The 16,839-nt window shown below is 39.4% G+C and overlaps 1 protein-coding gene and 1 long non-coding RNA gene across 4 annotated transcripts in view; both read left to right on the forward strand.

Moving 5' to 3' along the window:
• The window catches only part of FMR1 (fragile X messenger ribonucleoprotein 1), a 31,689-nt gene extending 21,871 nt beyond the window's left edge, over positions 1-9,818 (forward strand). The window contains exons 12-15 of one of the 3 annotated variants that reach the window (XM_064713243.1): positions 2,820-3,015; positions 4,357-4,500; positions 5,453-5,535; positions 7,251-9,818. In XM_064713243.1, coding sequence (XP_064569313.1) covers positions 2,820-3,015; positions 4,357-4,500; positions 5,453-5,535; positions 7,251-7,412 — 585 coding nt within the window. In that variant the 3' untranslated portion in view covers positions 7,413-9,818. Of the gene's footprint in view, positions 1-2,819; positions 3,016-4,320; positions 4,501-5,452; positions 5,536-7,250 lie in introns of all 3 variants that reach the window. The other 2 variants (XM_064713242.1, XM_064713244.1) reach the window with 2 other exon arrangements.
• A 5,747-nt stretch (positions 9,819-15,565) lies between these two features.
• On the forward strand, positions 15,566-16,154 carry LOC135447717 (uncharacterized). The gene is made up of 2 exons (XR_010440257.1): positions 15,566-15,595; positions 16,041-16,154. It is a non-coding gene; the product is annotated as an uncharacterized LOC135447717 (long non-coding RNA).
• Positions 16,155-16,839: the final 685 nt, after the last annotated feature.

Here is a 16,839-nt window from a genome sequence, read left to right on the forward strand (position 1 = left end):
TGCTTTACCACTGATTTTTTTCTATCAATACTTAGGGTGGTAACAGTGTGATGATGATAAACTGTTCAGATCCTGAGGCTGTTGAACAATTAGTATTATAAAAGGTTTTCTGTCTGAAAATGAAAGGTTTTTAAAAGAATAATTTATCTGAAGAATGGGATGACAACATCTTTCAGGATGCACATTACAAAAGAGTAAGAAAATAAAAAAATCTGTCAAAATGTGCTGCCAGCTTTATATATGAGAGAGTAGTCAGTCCTTCATGCAGCTGCAGAGCAAACGGCCTTCCATGCAGAATCTTGTACAGAGTGGGCATTTGTTTTAATGCAAAAATGCTAAATTACTTTTTCTGTAATGAATTGACATTTCATACCTGAGTATGTTTTGTAGGCAACTCACCTTTATATGTTGTGTTTGCCTCTTGGCTCCATAACTTCCCCAGTAGTCTGTGATGAGTGGTCTGTTGTATAGGGAGCAAAAAATATCCCATACTGTTGCTTATAGTTACTTTTGCCTGTGGTGGTTGTGGCCAGGTGCCCAATGGCAGGGCCAGATGTAACAGTAGGGACAGCTTTGAGTTCATTTAATTAAATAAACTCTTGCATCTGTTTTGAAGCCTTCAGATCATTCATGGTTTATGTCCAGTCAGTGCAGTAGCCATCAGTGATTGTTTTAGAATGCTGAAATTTCTATACATTGTTAAACTTTTCAATACAGGTAATCAAAGAAGTCAGGAGAAGAAACAACTTTTGTTTTCTTACCAACTCAGTCTCTTACCAACTTTTACCTTTTAACTCTGCTTTTGTCAGTGTTTTGGAGCAGAGGTACAGCAGCTCTGCAGGTGTCACAAGGCAGAGGCAGAGAAGAACCAGATGAAAACTAATACTAAAAATCAAGTTCATTTCTTGGATGCTTGCTATCCTTTGAAAAGATATTTCTGGTTTAAACTTCTTTGGCTGCCTAAAGTGCATACTTGCACGTGAGTCAGTACTTGAATGGGCACTGACATGGTAGTGGGAAGTGTTTAATAGCTCAGCAGTTTTGCTTTAAATTGATCAGTTCATTGTCAACTATGATCACTTTGTCTTAGTGCCCTTAAACCTTCCTGAGCCAAAGGTCACAAGTAAGTGTTCCTCAGTCTGTGATAACTATTGGATAGATTCTTATCTCTAAGGTTTTATCTTGGCCTTCTTATCCCATTCAACATAAACACAGACAATGTTGTTATCTTAGTGGCCTGTTGCCTTACGATTCAGAATAATGTCCTCTAGTTCACTGACAAGAAGTGGGACAGACCTGTTCCTCTAAGATTTTCATGTTTTTATGCCTCCAGGCAAAGATTATTAAGGAAACTTTTTGTAAAAGATACATAATAGTGCATCAACATCAAATGTACTGTATCAGCTCAGAGTCATGGATTTCTTTGTCTGTAAAAAGAAGAAAGCAGACTTGGCTGGAATGACTGTAGTGAATTTTCAGGATCTTGAGAGGAAAGACTTAGACCAGACCAGACTTAGGATTCACAGCCTCAGTCTGCAGGAAGGTGGACTTGGGCCTGTTCAGGGATCTGCTTGGAAGAATCCCATAGGATACATTCCTGGAAGGAAAACAGGTTTGGAAGAGCAGCTCTTAAAGCATCACCTTCTCCAAACTCAAGAATAGTCCATCTTGATATGCAGGTGTTCACACTAAAGTAACAGTAGGCCTGCAGGGATCAGCAAGAAACCTGTGACTAAATTAATATAGGAAAACCAAGGATACAAGGAGTAAAGTCAGGACAGGTGAATCAGATGGACACAATTTGTGTGGGCAGGGATGAGTTTGGAAAGCTGAAGTCCATCAGGAGTTGAATATGGCAAGGGATGTGAAGGGGAACAGGAAGAGCTGCTGCAGAGATATTGGCAGCAAAAGGAATACCAAAGAAAATACAGGCCTGCTGCTGGATGGAGATGGGAACTTGCTCACAAACAGGAAGGATGAGATGCTGAATGTCATCCTCAGTTTTGGGGTTTTTTTTAATTTTAAGTTTCATCCTAAGGAACATCAGCCCCTAATACCAATGGCAGAGTCTGGAGCAAGAAGTCTTAGTCTTCCTAAAGGAAGGTTGAGTTAGGGAATATCTTAAGGGGGAGAGTTGAGCCGTACACCAAGTCACTGATGGAGTGCATTCCTGAGTACCAGAGCATCTTAGCAAAGTCCTAGCTGGGCTAGGTGACCTGCAGAGGATGCAGTGTCAGAATGAAACTTCTATCAATAGATTTCTCCCTAATTAAAGAAAAAGGAGATTGCCACTCTGATGTGAGCTAGATAACATCTGAAACTAGCAAAGGTACTTCATGAATATGTGTTGCTGTATCTCTTTTACCCACTTGTATATGGGAAGGGTGCTGTGTGCTGATGCTTCTGTGCCTGAGTTACAGCACTTTTCTCTCTATGCTTCCTCATACTGTTCATTATCATTGTGTAGGGTTTAACAGCAGAGTGCCTTTTAAGGAACAATACTGTTACATCAGAATTGGTTTATAACTGTTAGTTATTATGTGCAGCAGTGTAAAGAGCTTGTGTTCTGATCTGAATGCTTTTTCTTGATACAAACCTAAACTTGTCAACTGTGCCACTGTAAGAATGTGTTGGTAGCACATGGATTTGAACATTTGAAAGCCTTTCTGTTAGACAGGTTATTCTCAAAGCTGATTTACTGTTTGAGTATTAATCGGTTGTAATATTTCAGTGGTTTTTCTCTCTGAGACCCGTGTGTGTGCACATACAGATGGTTTGATAGTGGTGGTCCATGACTTGCTGGCCTTGTGTTTGCACAGGAAGTGGACCAGCTGCGTTTGGAGCGATTGCAGATTGATGAGCAACTGCGCCAGATCGGAGCCACTTCGCGGCCCCCCTCGAACCGCCCGGACAAGGACAAAGGGTACATGACCGACGACGGGCCCGGCCTCGGCCGCGGCAGCCGCCCCTACCGGAACCGCGGCCACAGCCGGCGTGGGCCAGGCTATGCTTCAGGTAGGTGCCTCCAGGGACACCTGCACTGCTCAGGGAGGCCTCCTGCTCTCGTGACTGCTTGGAAAAGACTGGACTTAGAGCTGTTTACAATGCAGTTACTATTGAGCGTTAATATTTGAAGATGATACAGAGCTTGATGCTGTAAGAAAGTACTTCCAAGTGTAGTGCTTTCCTGTAGTCTACACTGATTTCCATGCAGTTCCTGCTTCTTACAGCATGCTTCTGTCTCCTACATTATGGAGCATAACTAGTTATTCCCTAACTCCTTAGGGCAAGGATTGTTGTTTTATCTATATTTTGAACAATTCCTGACCATAAAGTCTAAGTTTTCATATAAGCCTGTGTGAGTCTATCCTAATATAAATATTTATAGGTGAAAATACTGTGTAGCTCAATTTACAGGAAAGCTATTTTCTTCATATTAAATTGAACTTTTATGTTTTAATAGAAGACCATACTCACCAAAATAATGTGTTGCTCTTTGAAACCTTGGATAATTCATTAATGAATAGTTTTCCAGATCGTGCTTCTTCAGAGCAATCTATTACTGCATTATCCATAATGTAGGTCAGCTGGTGTTTGTCCTGACTGAAAGGCCTGTAGTGTGAACTTTGTAAGAAAATCATAGCTTACGTTCTGCATATACAAAATTAATGGTTTTGTGGTGTTTACTATTTTTAGAAGATGTGAACTCACTTTGCTGATAATATGGGCTATGGGGGGAAAAAATGGGGAAAGGACCAGCTTTTGTCAATAAAGGTGATCTGTTAATTGGAAAAATTGCAATGGCCATTTATTTGAATTGATACATTTCTAGCATTTTGACTTTGTTCTCTTCTTTTGTAGTCTGTTTACAGGCTGTTTCATGATGGAATTTTTTTCTTTTCATAGATGAATTGCAGTGGTGAGAGGAGACAGGACAGGTTACATTCACAACTTTCAGTTGTAGAAATACGAAGGAGTCTAGTCTATTACACTTATGTCTTTTTAGATGTCTATTACATTTTGTAGTATGTTCAGTAATCCATTGATATACTGATAACACCAATTTTAAGCATGTGACACACTTAATTATTTAGCCTTAAACACACAACTAATTTTTATTAGTCTGTCTTGAATTTTGAAGAAGTAATATATATTGTGTACCTTTCTGTATGATGTACATTATAGAGGCAAAAACATCCCAAAACTGTCCATTAACAAAAAAGAAAGAAAGAATTTAAATATATACATTTTGCATTCTACTATAGTAATTCCATGCTAAGCTACACTGGCGTGTTTGGATTTTTTTCATCCTCTTGATAGGAACTAATTCTGAAGCATCAAATGCTTCTGAAACAGAGTCTGATCACAGAGACGAGCTGAGCGATTGGTCGGCGGCCCCGGCGGAGGAGGAGCGGGACAATTACCTGCGCCGGGGGGACGGGCGGAGGCGCGGCGGCGGCGCCCGAGGCCAGGGCGGGCGGGGCCGCGGAGGATTCAAAGGTAAAGCAGAGACTCCCTTTGGAAGCGGCTGGCAGTGAGCGAATCCTAAAGCAAACTCCCTTCTGCCGGCTGCTCCTGTTCTTATCTGCTCCAACTCCCCACCTGCTGGCCTCTCCTGACTTCTCTTTGTCAGTCTTTTAAATGGAGTATTTTGTTTCGGATGTGTTAAGCACTGAGCAGAGAGGTATAATTTTTTTTGACCTGCTTTATTTTTGAGGGGGTTTCACTATCATTTTTTTTCCTAAAATGTCTCTTGGCTCAAGTTTGTCTATCACACATGGACATCAAGGAATCAAATTCTAGTTTGTCTGTAGATACAGAAAAATCTTTTAAAATCTGTTTTACTCATTCAGCTGTCCATATTCACATCTTCTTATATTTGATTTTATTGGAACAGGATAACATTGTAATTTATGTGTTCAATGGAAAGGACCAGGCAAAAGTAACATGGGAGAACTTTAAAAAGCTAAATATATATACAAGAACATATGATGTTCCATTATATTTATTGGTTAAAATACTTGATTCTGCAGCTCTGCTTATTTCTTGATTTATTTTTTTTTCAAAATATGGGTGCTGCATAATAAAGACAGTAATGTATAATTTAGAAAGCTTATAAGCCACTGAAAAGTGTGAAGGTATTAAGCACTGCTGATTGTGTACCTCTCTTCTGTGGTCAGTCATTTTGAGAAATGTTTTTTTTTCCAGTCAATAGTGAGTCTTTTTTTAAACTGTGGTGGTTTAAAACACTGAGGTTTTATCTGCCTTATCACCTGAGAACATTTTCTTTAGTGATTCCTGGCCCATAGTTTAAGAGCTGTTGTTAAATGTTAGTAATAATACTTGTTCATGAGCCAGAAAATTCTGAATTGCCTCCTGTGCTTGTGTAAAATTTAAGTAGCAGAAGATGATGTCTGTGTTGAACAACTTGGTGGGTGAATTCTCCTTCCAGGCAATGACGAACAGTCGCGAACAGACAACCGTCAGCGCAACTCACGAGAGGCGAAAGGGAGGACAGCGGACGGGTCCCTTGAGGTAACTCTGCTCCTGTGGGAAGTCTGTACTCTTTAAATTGCATTGTGTCCTATAGTAACAGTAGAGTCTTCTGTTGTGAGTTGTGAGTGGTACTGTAGCGTTGTGATTCCATGTTCTTTGACTCCCTAATCACATCTACAAAAGTTGTGTTACAAAATGATGCAGATGCTCAGGACTCTATATCAAGCTGTGTAAAATGCAATTTTGTAATGCTGTTGAGCTCTGTCTGATGAAAAACTGATGGCAAGTCCCAAGGATGTACTAACCAGCTTGATTTCAGTCTCTGTTCTTACTGGTGCTTTGGTTTTAGCTTTTATTTCTTGCTGTGTTGTGTGTTTTTGTCTATTTTCTATGTACCTGAGGGAAGAAAGTCCTTAACACTATATAAAGAGTGTGTGTTGTAGCCAGAATCCTCAGAGTAAGAAAGATTAAACTTCAGAAACTACCTTCACTACTAAATGAAACATTTGTAATTGAAGGCTATTCAGTCTAGAAAGTAAGTTTAAAATTCACATCAAGAAACTTTTCAAGTAAGAGGTTTGAAATATCTTGTAACCTTTAAATATTTTTAAGCTTTTTATAAAGATATTTCCCCATTTTTTCAAATGCTTTGTTTCATGAAGTTATCAAGCTGATACCTTATGTATATATGTTAAGTTTCCCCACATGGAAACTGTCCTTGCTGTAAGTGGTAGCTTGCAAACCTTCCACCATCTCTTACTGCATAGGATGTGTTAAGCTGGGAGGAAGAAACACAGAGCAGCTGCAAGCTGCTGCCTCTGTGTGGTGGTGCCAAAGGGACGTCAGGGTGACTCTTGGCTTGGTTTTTGGAAAACCTGGTTAAGTAATGGGCCAAAATGGAATAAGTGACCAGTGCTTAGTTTTTGAAATGGGAGTGCTGAACTTAAAGGTGTAGTAATTGAATAGGCATATGAAATGCAAGTAATTGACTTTGCAAAACAAAAAATAAATAATGGCCGTGTGAGTTTTATAATTAATTAGTAATTACCTTACCAAGTTTGAAGTAGGCAGTGAGGAATTGTGGTAGTGAAAAAAAAATACATAAGACACTTAAATCATGGGGGCTTTTATCTGTTGCCCCAAGATTTGGATGCAGTAACACGTTACAAGAAAATAAGGACTTGCATGTTGTTCAGATTTGGCTGAGCAAGTTGCAAAAGTCATGTTACGTGTAAAGGAATAAGCATTTGCCTCCTTTGCAAGTATAAAAATATGCTTTCAACATGCTCTCTTGAAGTTTTTTATGGCCACTTAAAAAGACTGCAGAAATTTTTTGGGTGTATTAAATGGATTTTTTTTTTTCAGTTTCAGAAAAGGTCTGAGTAGATTCTGAAATTCAGAGATGCTGCTGTGAAATGACACTGTCATTTGGGGGCTTTTTGCATATAAAGAGTAGGAAGTCAAATTACTAGAAGCTGAAGTAATGTTTCAAGGATCCATCTAATACTAATTCAACTCTTTTGTGCACAAACAAACTGGAAATTTTTCTCTTAGCTCCAAATGCTAGGTAGATGGCAGAGGATTTTTTGGCTCACAGGTATGTGGCATTTTTGAACAGAAAAGAATTTTCACCCTCCCCTGCAGCTGGATACATTTAACAAAGCCATGAGGGGCTGGCACTATTTGCTGCTCCGAGAGCACCCAGGGGTGGAGGAAAGGAGGAGAATGCTTTGTATAACTGTGAATTGTTCCAGATCAGAACTGACTGCAATAATGAAAGGAGTGTCCACACTCAAACCTTACAGAATACCTCGAGCGAAGGCAGCCGGCTGCGCACGGGCAAGGAGCGGAACCCCAAGAAGGAGAAGACGGACAGCGCGGACGCTCAGCAGCCGCTGGTCAACGGAGTCCCCTAAACTGCATAACTCTGAAGTCATACTTCCTATACTGTTTCAGTAATTCCTATTCCATGTTAGAGAAACTTGTTAGGCCAAAGACAAAATAGTAGGCAAGATGGCGCAGGGCATGAAATGAACATATGTTCTCTGTTAGCCTTTTTTAACATCAACAGTATGCAGTTGTTTTCAGAATAAGAAGTTATTCAAATATTTGCATAAAAATACCTGAACTTCTGAAAATCGCTTCCAAGTACATATTGCAGTTCAAAAGATGAAAGATTCTTTTTTGTTTGTTTTAAAAATACTGAGCTGTGCATTGGTAAACTTTCTGTTCAGTTGTACCATTTTAACACATCGGGTCAAATTCACTGCTCAATTTCAATTTTCAGAATAAATAGTGTTTGCAGTAATCAAATTGGCTTCTGTTTTCAATCTAACTTACCAGTTCTTCATGAAATGCTATGTCGTTTTATGTCCTGTGTCAGTTCACATTCTGGTCCACCTTTTTCAATATTTTGGTGGACCCTGAAATCTGTGTGATGTAACAATTGTCATTTTCATTAGCAAAAAAGTTGTATGATCTGTGCCTTTTTTATATCTTGGCAGGTAGGAATATTATATTTGGATGCAGAAATCAGGGAAGATGAGTTGGTAACACTAAATGTAAAATATATGTAGCAATCCTTGTCAGACGTTAGTACTTTATAGACAAGTGCATGCTTTCCATAATTTTTTCCTTACATAAACATTCAGTTAGGCAGTTATAAGAATAGGAAATTTATTTTGCACTGAAGATTTGGCAAATAGTGTTATTGAAAAAGGGGTGTAATTTTTTTCTTTGTAGGCAGTACAGAAGCTTTTTTTTTAAAAAAGAAAAACTAAAAAAAAAAAATCTTTCCATTGTGGAAAACTGAAAAAACTCATTGTTACTGAGGGAACAAGTGTAACATGTTCACAAGCTAGTAATGGGTGCCTGCTGTTTGGCCAGATGACCAGCCTAAAGCATTGATGGTTTTCATCCTCCCAAAATTTTTGAATTGCTTATTTTAATTTGGGGGCTATTTCAGGACAGGTAAGAAGAAAGTCACCACATTATGCCCTGGCAACTACAGATACAGTAGTTGAAATATTGAAGGTAAAATAAAAGTTCTTCATATTTTGAGCTGCAGGGTCCTAATTACCAGCCAATATGAAGGTGTCACAGAATTTGATGCAAAGTACAGCTGTACACCAGGGAAGGGTGGGAAGAGCTGGTAGGAGCTGTGCTTTCTTTCATTTCTGATCACACGTTAAACTTACTGGGCACAACTGCATAAGGACCTTCATTTTAGTCCATTTTTGTTCAGATTACTCCAGAAGGAGAGCCACTGTTTATGTACAGAATTGTACAAACTTGACCTTGCCTCTGATGTATTTTGTGAGTTTTGTTTCTTTGCTTTCTTCATTCTTTTTTTTCCTTGCATACAGGTGAGCATACTAAAACTGGCAACGAACTGCACATGATTTAACAAATATAAAAATGTCTTAAAAAGTATTGCCAAACATTAATGTTGATTTCTAGTTATTTATTTTGGGAATGTATAGTATTTGAAAACAGAAATTGGTACCTTGCACACATCATCTGTAAGCTGTTTGGTTTAAAATACTGTAGATAATTAACCAAGGTAGACTGACCTTGTAATGTAACTGCTCTTGGGCAATATTCTCTGTACATATTAGCTACAACAGATTGGATTTTATGTTGACATTTGTTTGGTTATAGTGCAATATATTTTGTATGCAAGCAGTTTCAATAAAGTTTGATCTTCCTCTGCTAACTGATGTTGATGCAATCCTTATGAATGATTGCTTTAAAAAATCTCAACTGACAGAAAGTAGGAAGTATTTCTTTGTTTAGACTTTAACTGTAGCCATTGTTTATTTACACATTTTAGAAAAATCTCAGATACTACCAGATTTCAAAAATCTACAGCACAAAATGCTCAAGAAGACACAGTCTCCTCATGGAATGGTGCAGTACCTGTTGAGTGGTCACACTTCATGCACTCATTTCTCACATTCAGTGGTTGAGTTCACTAAGGTGCTAACCCAGGTAAATGTGAAATTCCTAAACCACAGTCTGACTAATTGGCTGCATTCCATTTCCACGTGGGTTTTGGGGTTATGACCTTTTTCAGTATTTGTGTACTTCACATACGTCCCTTTCAGTTCATATTCCAGTGATTTTAAATGTTATTAAATTTCAACAAAGTAACCTGTGAATCTAAATGTACACTTTTATTTTGAAAAGTCATGTTGTTACAAAACTTGAAAGTGCAACAAATGTCTGATGCTTGAGTTCAGGTCCGTCCTATTGGTAACTATTATAAAGTACGGTCTAATGAATGAAAATTATTTTTAAAATAAAGTTCTTTGAAAGAGTGAGAGGTATTTGTGAATCATGCCAAAGTCTGAATTTAGGAAGGTTTAGCTCAAAGCTTATGAATTAAGAAATGCTTAAAAAAATAGAAAGTTTGTGTTTCTGTTGTTTGCTGAATGCATTTTTGTTACTGATGGGTGGGGAGTTAAGATATTTAGAGTTGTTATTAAAACTTTGTCAAGGAAAAAAATCTCTTTATTCAGCTTTTTTTTTAAGCAGATAAAAATCTTTTTATGAGCACTCATGAGTTCAAGAAGATAGGTTTAGTTTCATAAACACAGGAGTTATTTGAATCAGTTGCTGAGGAGCTTTTTCAGCCCTTCTTTGTCCCTAATATCAAATATTGTGTACCATGTTCAGGAAGGACATTGAGTGCTGTGAGTAGGGGACTGAGTGTAGCCCTTGTTTCTTCCTACAAGCACTTACTTATTGTGAAAGGCAGCTTATTTTCCTGAACTGCCGTATGTTTCCCTGCGAAACCCTTCAATATTGACTATTAAAAGGAAAAATTTTAGCTTCCAGTGAGTATTCACTCATTTCAGGAGTCCTGCTGTGCAGTTTGCTAAGTTCTCTCCTAATCTGCAAGAGAAGATAGGTGTCAAATATTTTTATCCTGTGTATTGTTAAAGGTTTTTTTCTATTTCCAGAAGCAGCAAGTCTTGCAGTAGAATACCTGTGTTGAAGGGTGAGAGAGATGTGTCGCTGGTTCTGGTGGCTACTTAAAATAATTTTTTAAAAAGTCAAGGCTGAGCTTGTTTCCACAGTAGTGTGTACTAAGCTTACTCATCATTCACTTGAACCTAACAGATCTTCATCCTAAAAGATGCCAGTCAAAGAGTCTTTTCCAGACATTCACACCCATGAAAATTGGGGTGACTAGGGGTGTTTGCACAGTTAAGATGTTAAAGCAGCTTAATGTATGTTAGGAAAAGTGAGGTTAGACCTCCTGAGCTTGGTGTTCTGAGTAGATTCCACTTGGATCACAAGGTTCTCCTTGCCAGAGGTTCATTAGACTTAAGCACAATGTGAGTTTCAAATATTTTTATGCTGTGATTTACAGAAACAGCTCTTTACTCTTGCAGTGAGTCTTTGATAGAGGACTGGATCTTTGGCCTGCATGGGGGAAGAATCTGGTTTTCTACAAACAATTTTTTAAAATGCATCACACATCTGTCACTTGTGCTTTCACAGTTACAAAGGTCATTCATCTGAAATGGCTTGATAGAAATAATTGCTGTTAAACCCAGATGAGTCAGTTTGCCATAATTATTCTTTTTTGACATTGTTTAAAAATTACTTTACAATAGACTTTAAAGCAGTATTTTTGTGTGCTTTGAGTACTGTATAGAATTGGATTATAAGAAAGAGCAACAATCATAGGTAATTTTGTGTATTGACTGAAAATTTGGTAGGAGAAAATGTTTACTTACAGTTTTGCACTGCATTTAGGAAACTGGTTTCCAATAAAATCAGTTAATTTAAAAAATGATCACATGGATGTAGTCTGTAAATGCAAAGAACCTGAGTGTTGAAGAGAGGTTAGGACAAACATTAAGGTGTGGTTTGGGGTTTGGATGTGCTTTTTTGCCTGATGCACTCAGGCTGAGCCTCAGGTGTAGACTACAGCTGCAGCAAGGGTAATCAACACTCCTAAATGTAGTTAAATCAATTTAGTGTTCTGTTTAAAGGGGGAGAATTTTCTGTGGTTCTTAGCAGTCTGAAAAGTCCTATGTCAAAAATCCATCACACTGTCTGGAGTGTTCCATGAGGTAAATGAGCATGGAAAATCTCTCATGTAAATCATATGCTTCAGAAAAGGAAGGCTTGGGGATCAGACATTTCCAGGTATCTCCTTACTGGAACTGCTCAGAGTGGCTGAGTCCGGTCTGGGTGCAGAGTGAAACAATGAAACTGAGGATACTGTGTATTGTTGCTTATTTTAGCAAGCTAGTGCTGCATGCAAATGAGGTTAAAGAGAGCCACCCTTTAAACTCATTTTGCAATTAGCTGAAATGAGGAAAAAAACCCATGTGAATATATAAGTTTTTTCAGGCTCACTTATCAGTTCAGATGGCTGTTGTAGCAAACTGCAACTGCTTTAGGCAGCTCATCTGTTAGGGGAACTGCTGATTTGATGACATCTGCATTTACTTTAGGGCTTCTGTATATTTTAAAAACACTGCTCCCAGTCTATTCAGAGCCCTTCCTTAATAAAAGGAATGGAAGTGGTAGAATCCTAGAATGTTCTGGTTTGGAAGGGAACTTAAAGATCCTCTAGTTCCAACCTCTGCCTCGGGCAGGAACACCTGCCTGTAGACCAGGCTGCCCAGAGCTCCGTCCAGCCTGGCCTGGAATGCCTCCAGGCACAGGACATCTACAGCTTCTGTGGGCAACCCGTGCCAGGGCCTCACCACCCTCATTGTGAAAAACTTCAGCTTTCTATCCAGTCTAATTGGAACCTCTTTTTGTTTAAAACTGCTGCTCTTTGTCCTATTGCACAGGCCCTGCTATAAAAGGCTTCCCCATTTTTCCCATGTAGCCCCTTTAGGTACTGAGAGGGGCCCTGATGTGTCCCCAGAGCCTTCTCCAAGCTGAAGCACCCCAGGTGTCTCAGCTTGTCTTCAGAGCAGAGCTGTTCCAGGCCTCTGGTCACCTTCATGACCCTCTGGACAAGTTTGAAAATCTCCTTCATGTGGGGAGAACTTGTGGTTTAACTCCAGTCAGCAACAGCAGGTAGCTGCTTGCTCACTCACTCACTCACTCAGTGCTCTCCTCCCCCTCCACCCTCCCACTGGGGATGGGAATCAGAGGAAACAAGAGAGTAAAAATCATGGGTTGATACAAAAATACTTTAATAATTGAAAGATAATAGAATACAATCATAATAGTTGTGATGAGAAGGAGCAAGAGAGATTAAGTCCAATAGGAGCAAGAGCTGCCCAATACAATTGCTCAATACACTGACCAGTGTCCAGCCCATCCCTGGGCAGTGTTTGGCATCTCTCATCCAGTTTATATCCTGAGTGTGATGTGCCATGGGGTGGAATATCCCTTTGGCCAGCCCAGGGCAGCCATCCTGGCCATGCTCCCTCCTGGTTTCTGGTGCACCTGCCCCCTGCCAGAGCAGGGGAACCCAAAAGTCCTTGATTGAGAGCAAGAACTGCTTAGCAATTACTAAACATCAGAGTGTTATCAGCATTAGTCTCATCCTAATTCCACAGCACAGCACAGCTAGAAAGAAGAAAATTTAGCTCTATCCCAGCTAATATCAGGCCAGACCTCCAGAGCTGGTTGCAGTACACCAGGTGGGGTCTCAAGAGAGTGGAATAGGGGGGCAGAATCACCTCCCTTGGCCTGCTGGCCATGTTCCCTCTGATGCAGCCCAGGATGTGACTGGCTTTCCAAGTCTAAGAAAGATGTGTGTCAGATTTGTGCTTCAAGTGTGCAAATATTTGGTAAAGCAATACCTAATTAATTCACCTTTCAAGGGTTAGTGAGAAGCTCTAATTTAAGCATTCTGACTGAACTTTTTGATTTGAGAGGAATGTGTTTTGATCTCTTACCTGGTCTGCTCAATTAGGTGATGTTTCTGTGTTGTACACTGGAGTGTGACTGGTAAGAGTATGAACTTGTTTTTAACTTGGTGAATTAGAATACCTGAGAGGCTTTCCAACAGTCTCAGCCGGGGCCAATTTCACCCAAAGCCCACTGAGCTTTTTCTGGCCCCTCAGTTGCTCCATCCTGTTCCATGCACCTGAACTGGGGGTGGTGACTGTGATGTGCTGTGGTTCCACGGTTGTCAGGGCCAGTCTGTGCTTGCTGCACCCTGGGGAGCTGCTCATGATCTGCTCAAGCATGGCTGGAGGAGACGGCAGAAGAAGTAAGTAATGGCAAGAAAAAGAATTTTCTCTTTACCTTGTTTTCCTTCTCCCTTGTTTTCCCAATTTGTCATGAATGGTATTAAATTTTAATAAGTCTCTTGGAAAACATGATTCCTGTCCTCTTCAGAAATAATTTCACATTACCAAAGTAGTTTCTCTATGGGATAGAACATGTTTGTATATTCCTCTATAGCACAGGCACTTCCAAGGGCAGGGAACTTTCCTCACTGAGCAGGAGTGCAGAAAGAGCTGACCCTTCAAAGGGCAATATCCACATGAAATGCAGTCAGTCTCTTCCCTGTGCAGCACTTCAGAAAATGGGGTTCTCCCCTCCCCAGTACTAACAAACTGTCTCTAGGTTTAAGCTGTCTTTAGAACTAAGTGGTAATAATTGAAATAAAAACCCTTTTTAGGGTAAAACAGGAGGGGCAGGCAAAGTGAAATACAGCATCTGTCAAAGCAGTCATCAGGGATTGCTTGCAGGTACAAAACCCAGCTTAAACCTGCTGGTAAATTACTATGAATCACATGGGGATTTCTAAAAGTATTTTTGTCCCTAATACATTTTGAACCACCTTTCAAAAATGCTATCCAAAACTCTGCATATGCTCCAATTGTGAAAAGAGTGAAGAATTCAATGAGCTAAACTAGAATTCAGTTTTAAGCTTTCAAAAATTATTCATTCTTCATTCTTGATTCTGTTCATTGAACTCACATTAAAATTTTTAGCTAAATATTATCTTTTTAAGTGCCAGGTGTCCAGCTCTGGGATACTTCAGAAAGATAATTTTTTGGCTAGTCTCTGTTAACAAGATGACTTCCTTTCAACTTCCTACAAAGGAGTAATTTCTTCAAAATTAATCATTGTTAATATATACACATATATTTTCAATGGGTTTGGGCCTCTTTCTTGCAAAAAAGGCAGTCCTGCTCTGTGCAGTAATCAACTGTCAGGTTTGTTCTAATCCATAAATATGGATATTAATAATTTGTTTTATGCAGGGTTATACCCATTACTGCTCTTGGTTTCATTGCAGTGATGCTGCCCTTGGGCACCCGTTGGGTGTGGGTCTTCCTGGTCCTGCTCCTGCTTTGTAGCATCCACTCACGTGAGTATTGCAAAGACAAAAACATTCTCAAAGAAGCAGCAAGCACTTTTACTAGCAAGCAGTCTTGGGAATGCTTGGAAAATACTGAGAAATATTACAAGCAATTGCTTCAGATTGGATTGATCCATTCTGAGACTTAAATAGAGCAAAATATATTTTTTCCTGCAACTATAATTCCTATTTCCCTCTGTGCATCTGTACAAGAAATACATCCTGCTGGTTTCATCCCTGTCAGTACAACTTGCTTTTATTTCACTGTTTATCATAGTTTTTTCTTTTTTTTCCCCTAATTATAGATTATTCTATTTTTTCTTTCTTCTTGCTGAAGAATTATCCAAAAGACTGAAGTTGCTCAATACCTGAGTTTTTGGTTAGGCTGTGATCTCACTTCTGTCACAAGGACTCTAACACCATGAAATGGCTTTCATCAATCTCCATCACTGAAAGCTATTAAAGTGGTGATGGTGTAAGTTTCTCTCATGGAGAGGAAAAAGGAAAACAGGTGGGAATACTGGGTCTCTTTTTTCCCCCTCATTGGGGAGTGGTTGATTGCCAGTGGAGTCCTACTGTGATTTGCACTTTTGGTGTAATGAAAAAGAGATGTAGGGAGGCAGCAAGGTTTACTGATCCCATTTTTTTTTTTAGAATGGTGAAAATGAAAGGTGATTGGAAAGTCCCAGAGTAAGAAATCAGCAGCATTTGTGTAAACAGTACCTCTATATTTAGAGATGTTTTGCTCTTTACTATGCAACTGCAGCAGGTCACCATCTGAAATAAGAAGCTGGGATAGATGTATGTTTGGTTGTGTCTGATAAAGGTGCCTTTCACCATGTTTCTGTGTTTTAACTGGGGTCTGATCTTTAAAAAGCTAGAAGTTCTGCTTGTGTGCATAGGAGAAATATAACTATACACGCAGCAAGCATTTTCATCTAACCTGCACCTCATAGGTGAGCAGCAGGGCTTTTTATCCTTGACAATTTCCACCTGAATGCATTCTTTAATTTAAATTTTACAGCTTTAGTTCTTTACTCATTGTGGTTCATGAAGCAATTTAAAGCAATATAAGTGAATACAACAGAAAGACATCTGTGCTTAACCTTGCTAGCCATCAGTAGACACAGTTTCCTGATGACTGTAAATGCCTTCCTAATGAGTGATAATCAGTATGAAAATGTCATTGCTTTAATTAATTACGGATAGTTTTGATGGTAATGAGCTAATCATTGTGAACTTTCAGTTCTCGCAGCACCGATTCAGCCTGATTCAGAGCAAAGTGCAGAGGAACCCAGCAAACCCAACATGACAGTGAAAGGTGTATTTGAATCTTTCTTAAGCTTCTTCAGTCCAATGAGTAAGTGTCACTTCACCCTGCAGCATTGTTTCTCTCTTCCTTCCCACTTCTGCCTCACTTCCAGTCCACCCTCCCTCCCCTCACTGTCAGCAGTTCATGTGTTTAAAACCCTCAGTCTAATACTGCAAAACTCACTAGAGCTCTTGAAAATAGGATTGTTAAGTGCCTCTTTGGGACAATCACAGATTTGTTTGCATTGCTACCCTCCTGTAAAACCTCCATCACCAGTGATGTGACTGTGCTGGAAATGCTGAAATTATTTGGAAGTTTGGCACAGGATCCACCATGCCTAGCTTTGCTGTATCTCATCTGGACTAGTTTTCCAGTCTTCCCATGTACACATAGAAAGAAAAGAGAATTTGTCACAGCCTGAATGAAAGAAGGATTTTGTCCCACACTGGTGTCTCTCCCACTTCTGGTGGCTAAGGGAGGCTTCAGGCCTGTTAGATTACACTGATCCACTCACCTTTGGACTGCTGAAGTAAAATTGCACGAACTACATTATTTCATAAAATTATGGAGACGGAAATTGTAGGGGGATAGAATACAAGAAAATAAAGATCGTGTAGAAAGTAATCTTACCCCTAAGGAGTTGCAGCTGGGCCAATTATCAAGGATTAGGAGCAGGCCTGACTTTAACAGGCCACAGCTGTACCCAATGAGAAGAAGAGTGCTATAAAAGAGT

Source organism: Zonotrichia leucophrys, chromosome 4A (genome assembly GCF_028769735.1).
Source record: "Zonotrichia leucophrys gambelii isolate GWCS_2022_RI chromosome 4A, RI_Zleu_2.0, whole genome shotgun sequence".
NCBI lineage: Eukaryota > Metazoa > Chordata > Aves > Passeriformes > Passerellidae > Zonotrichia > Zonotrichia leucophrys.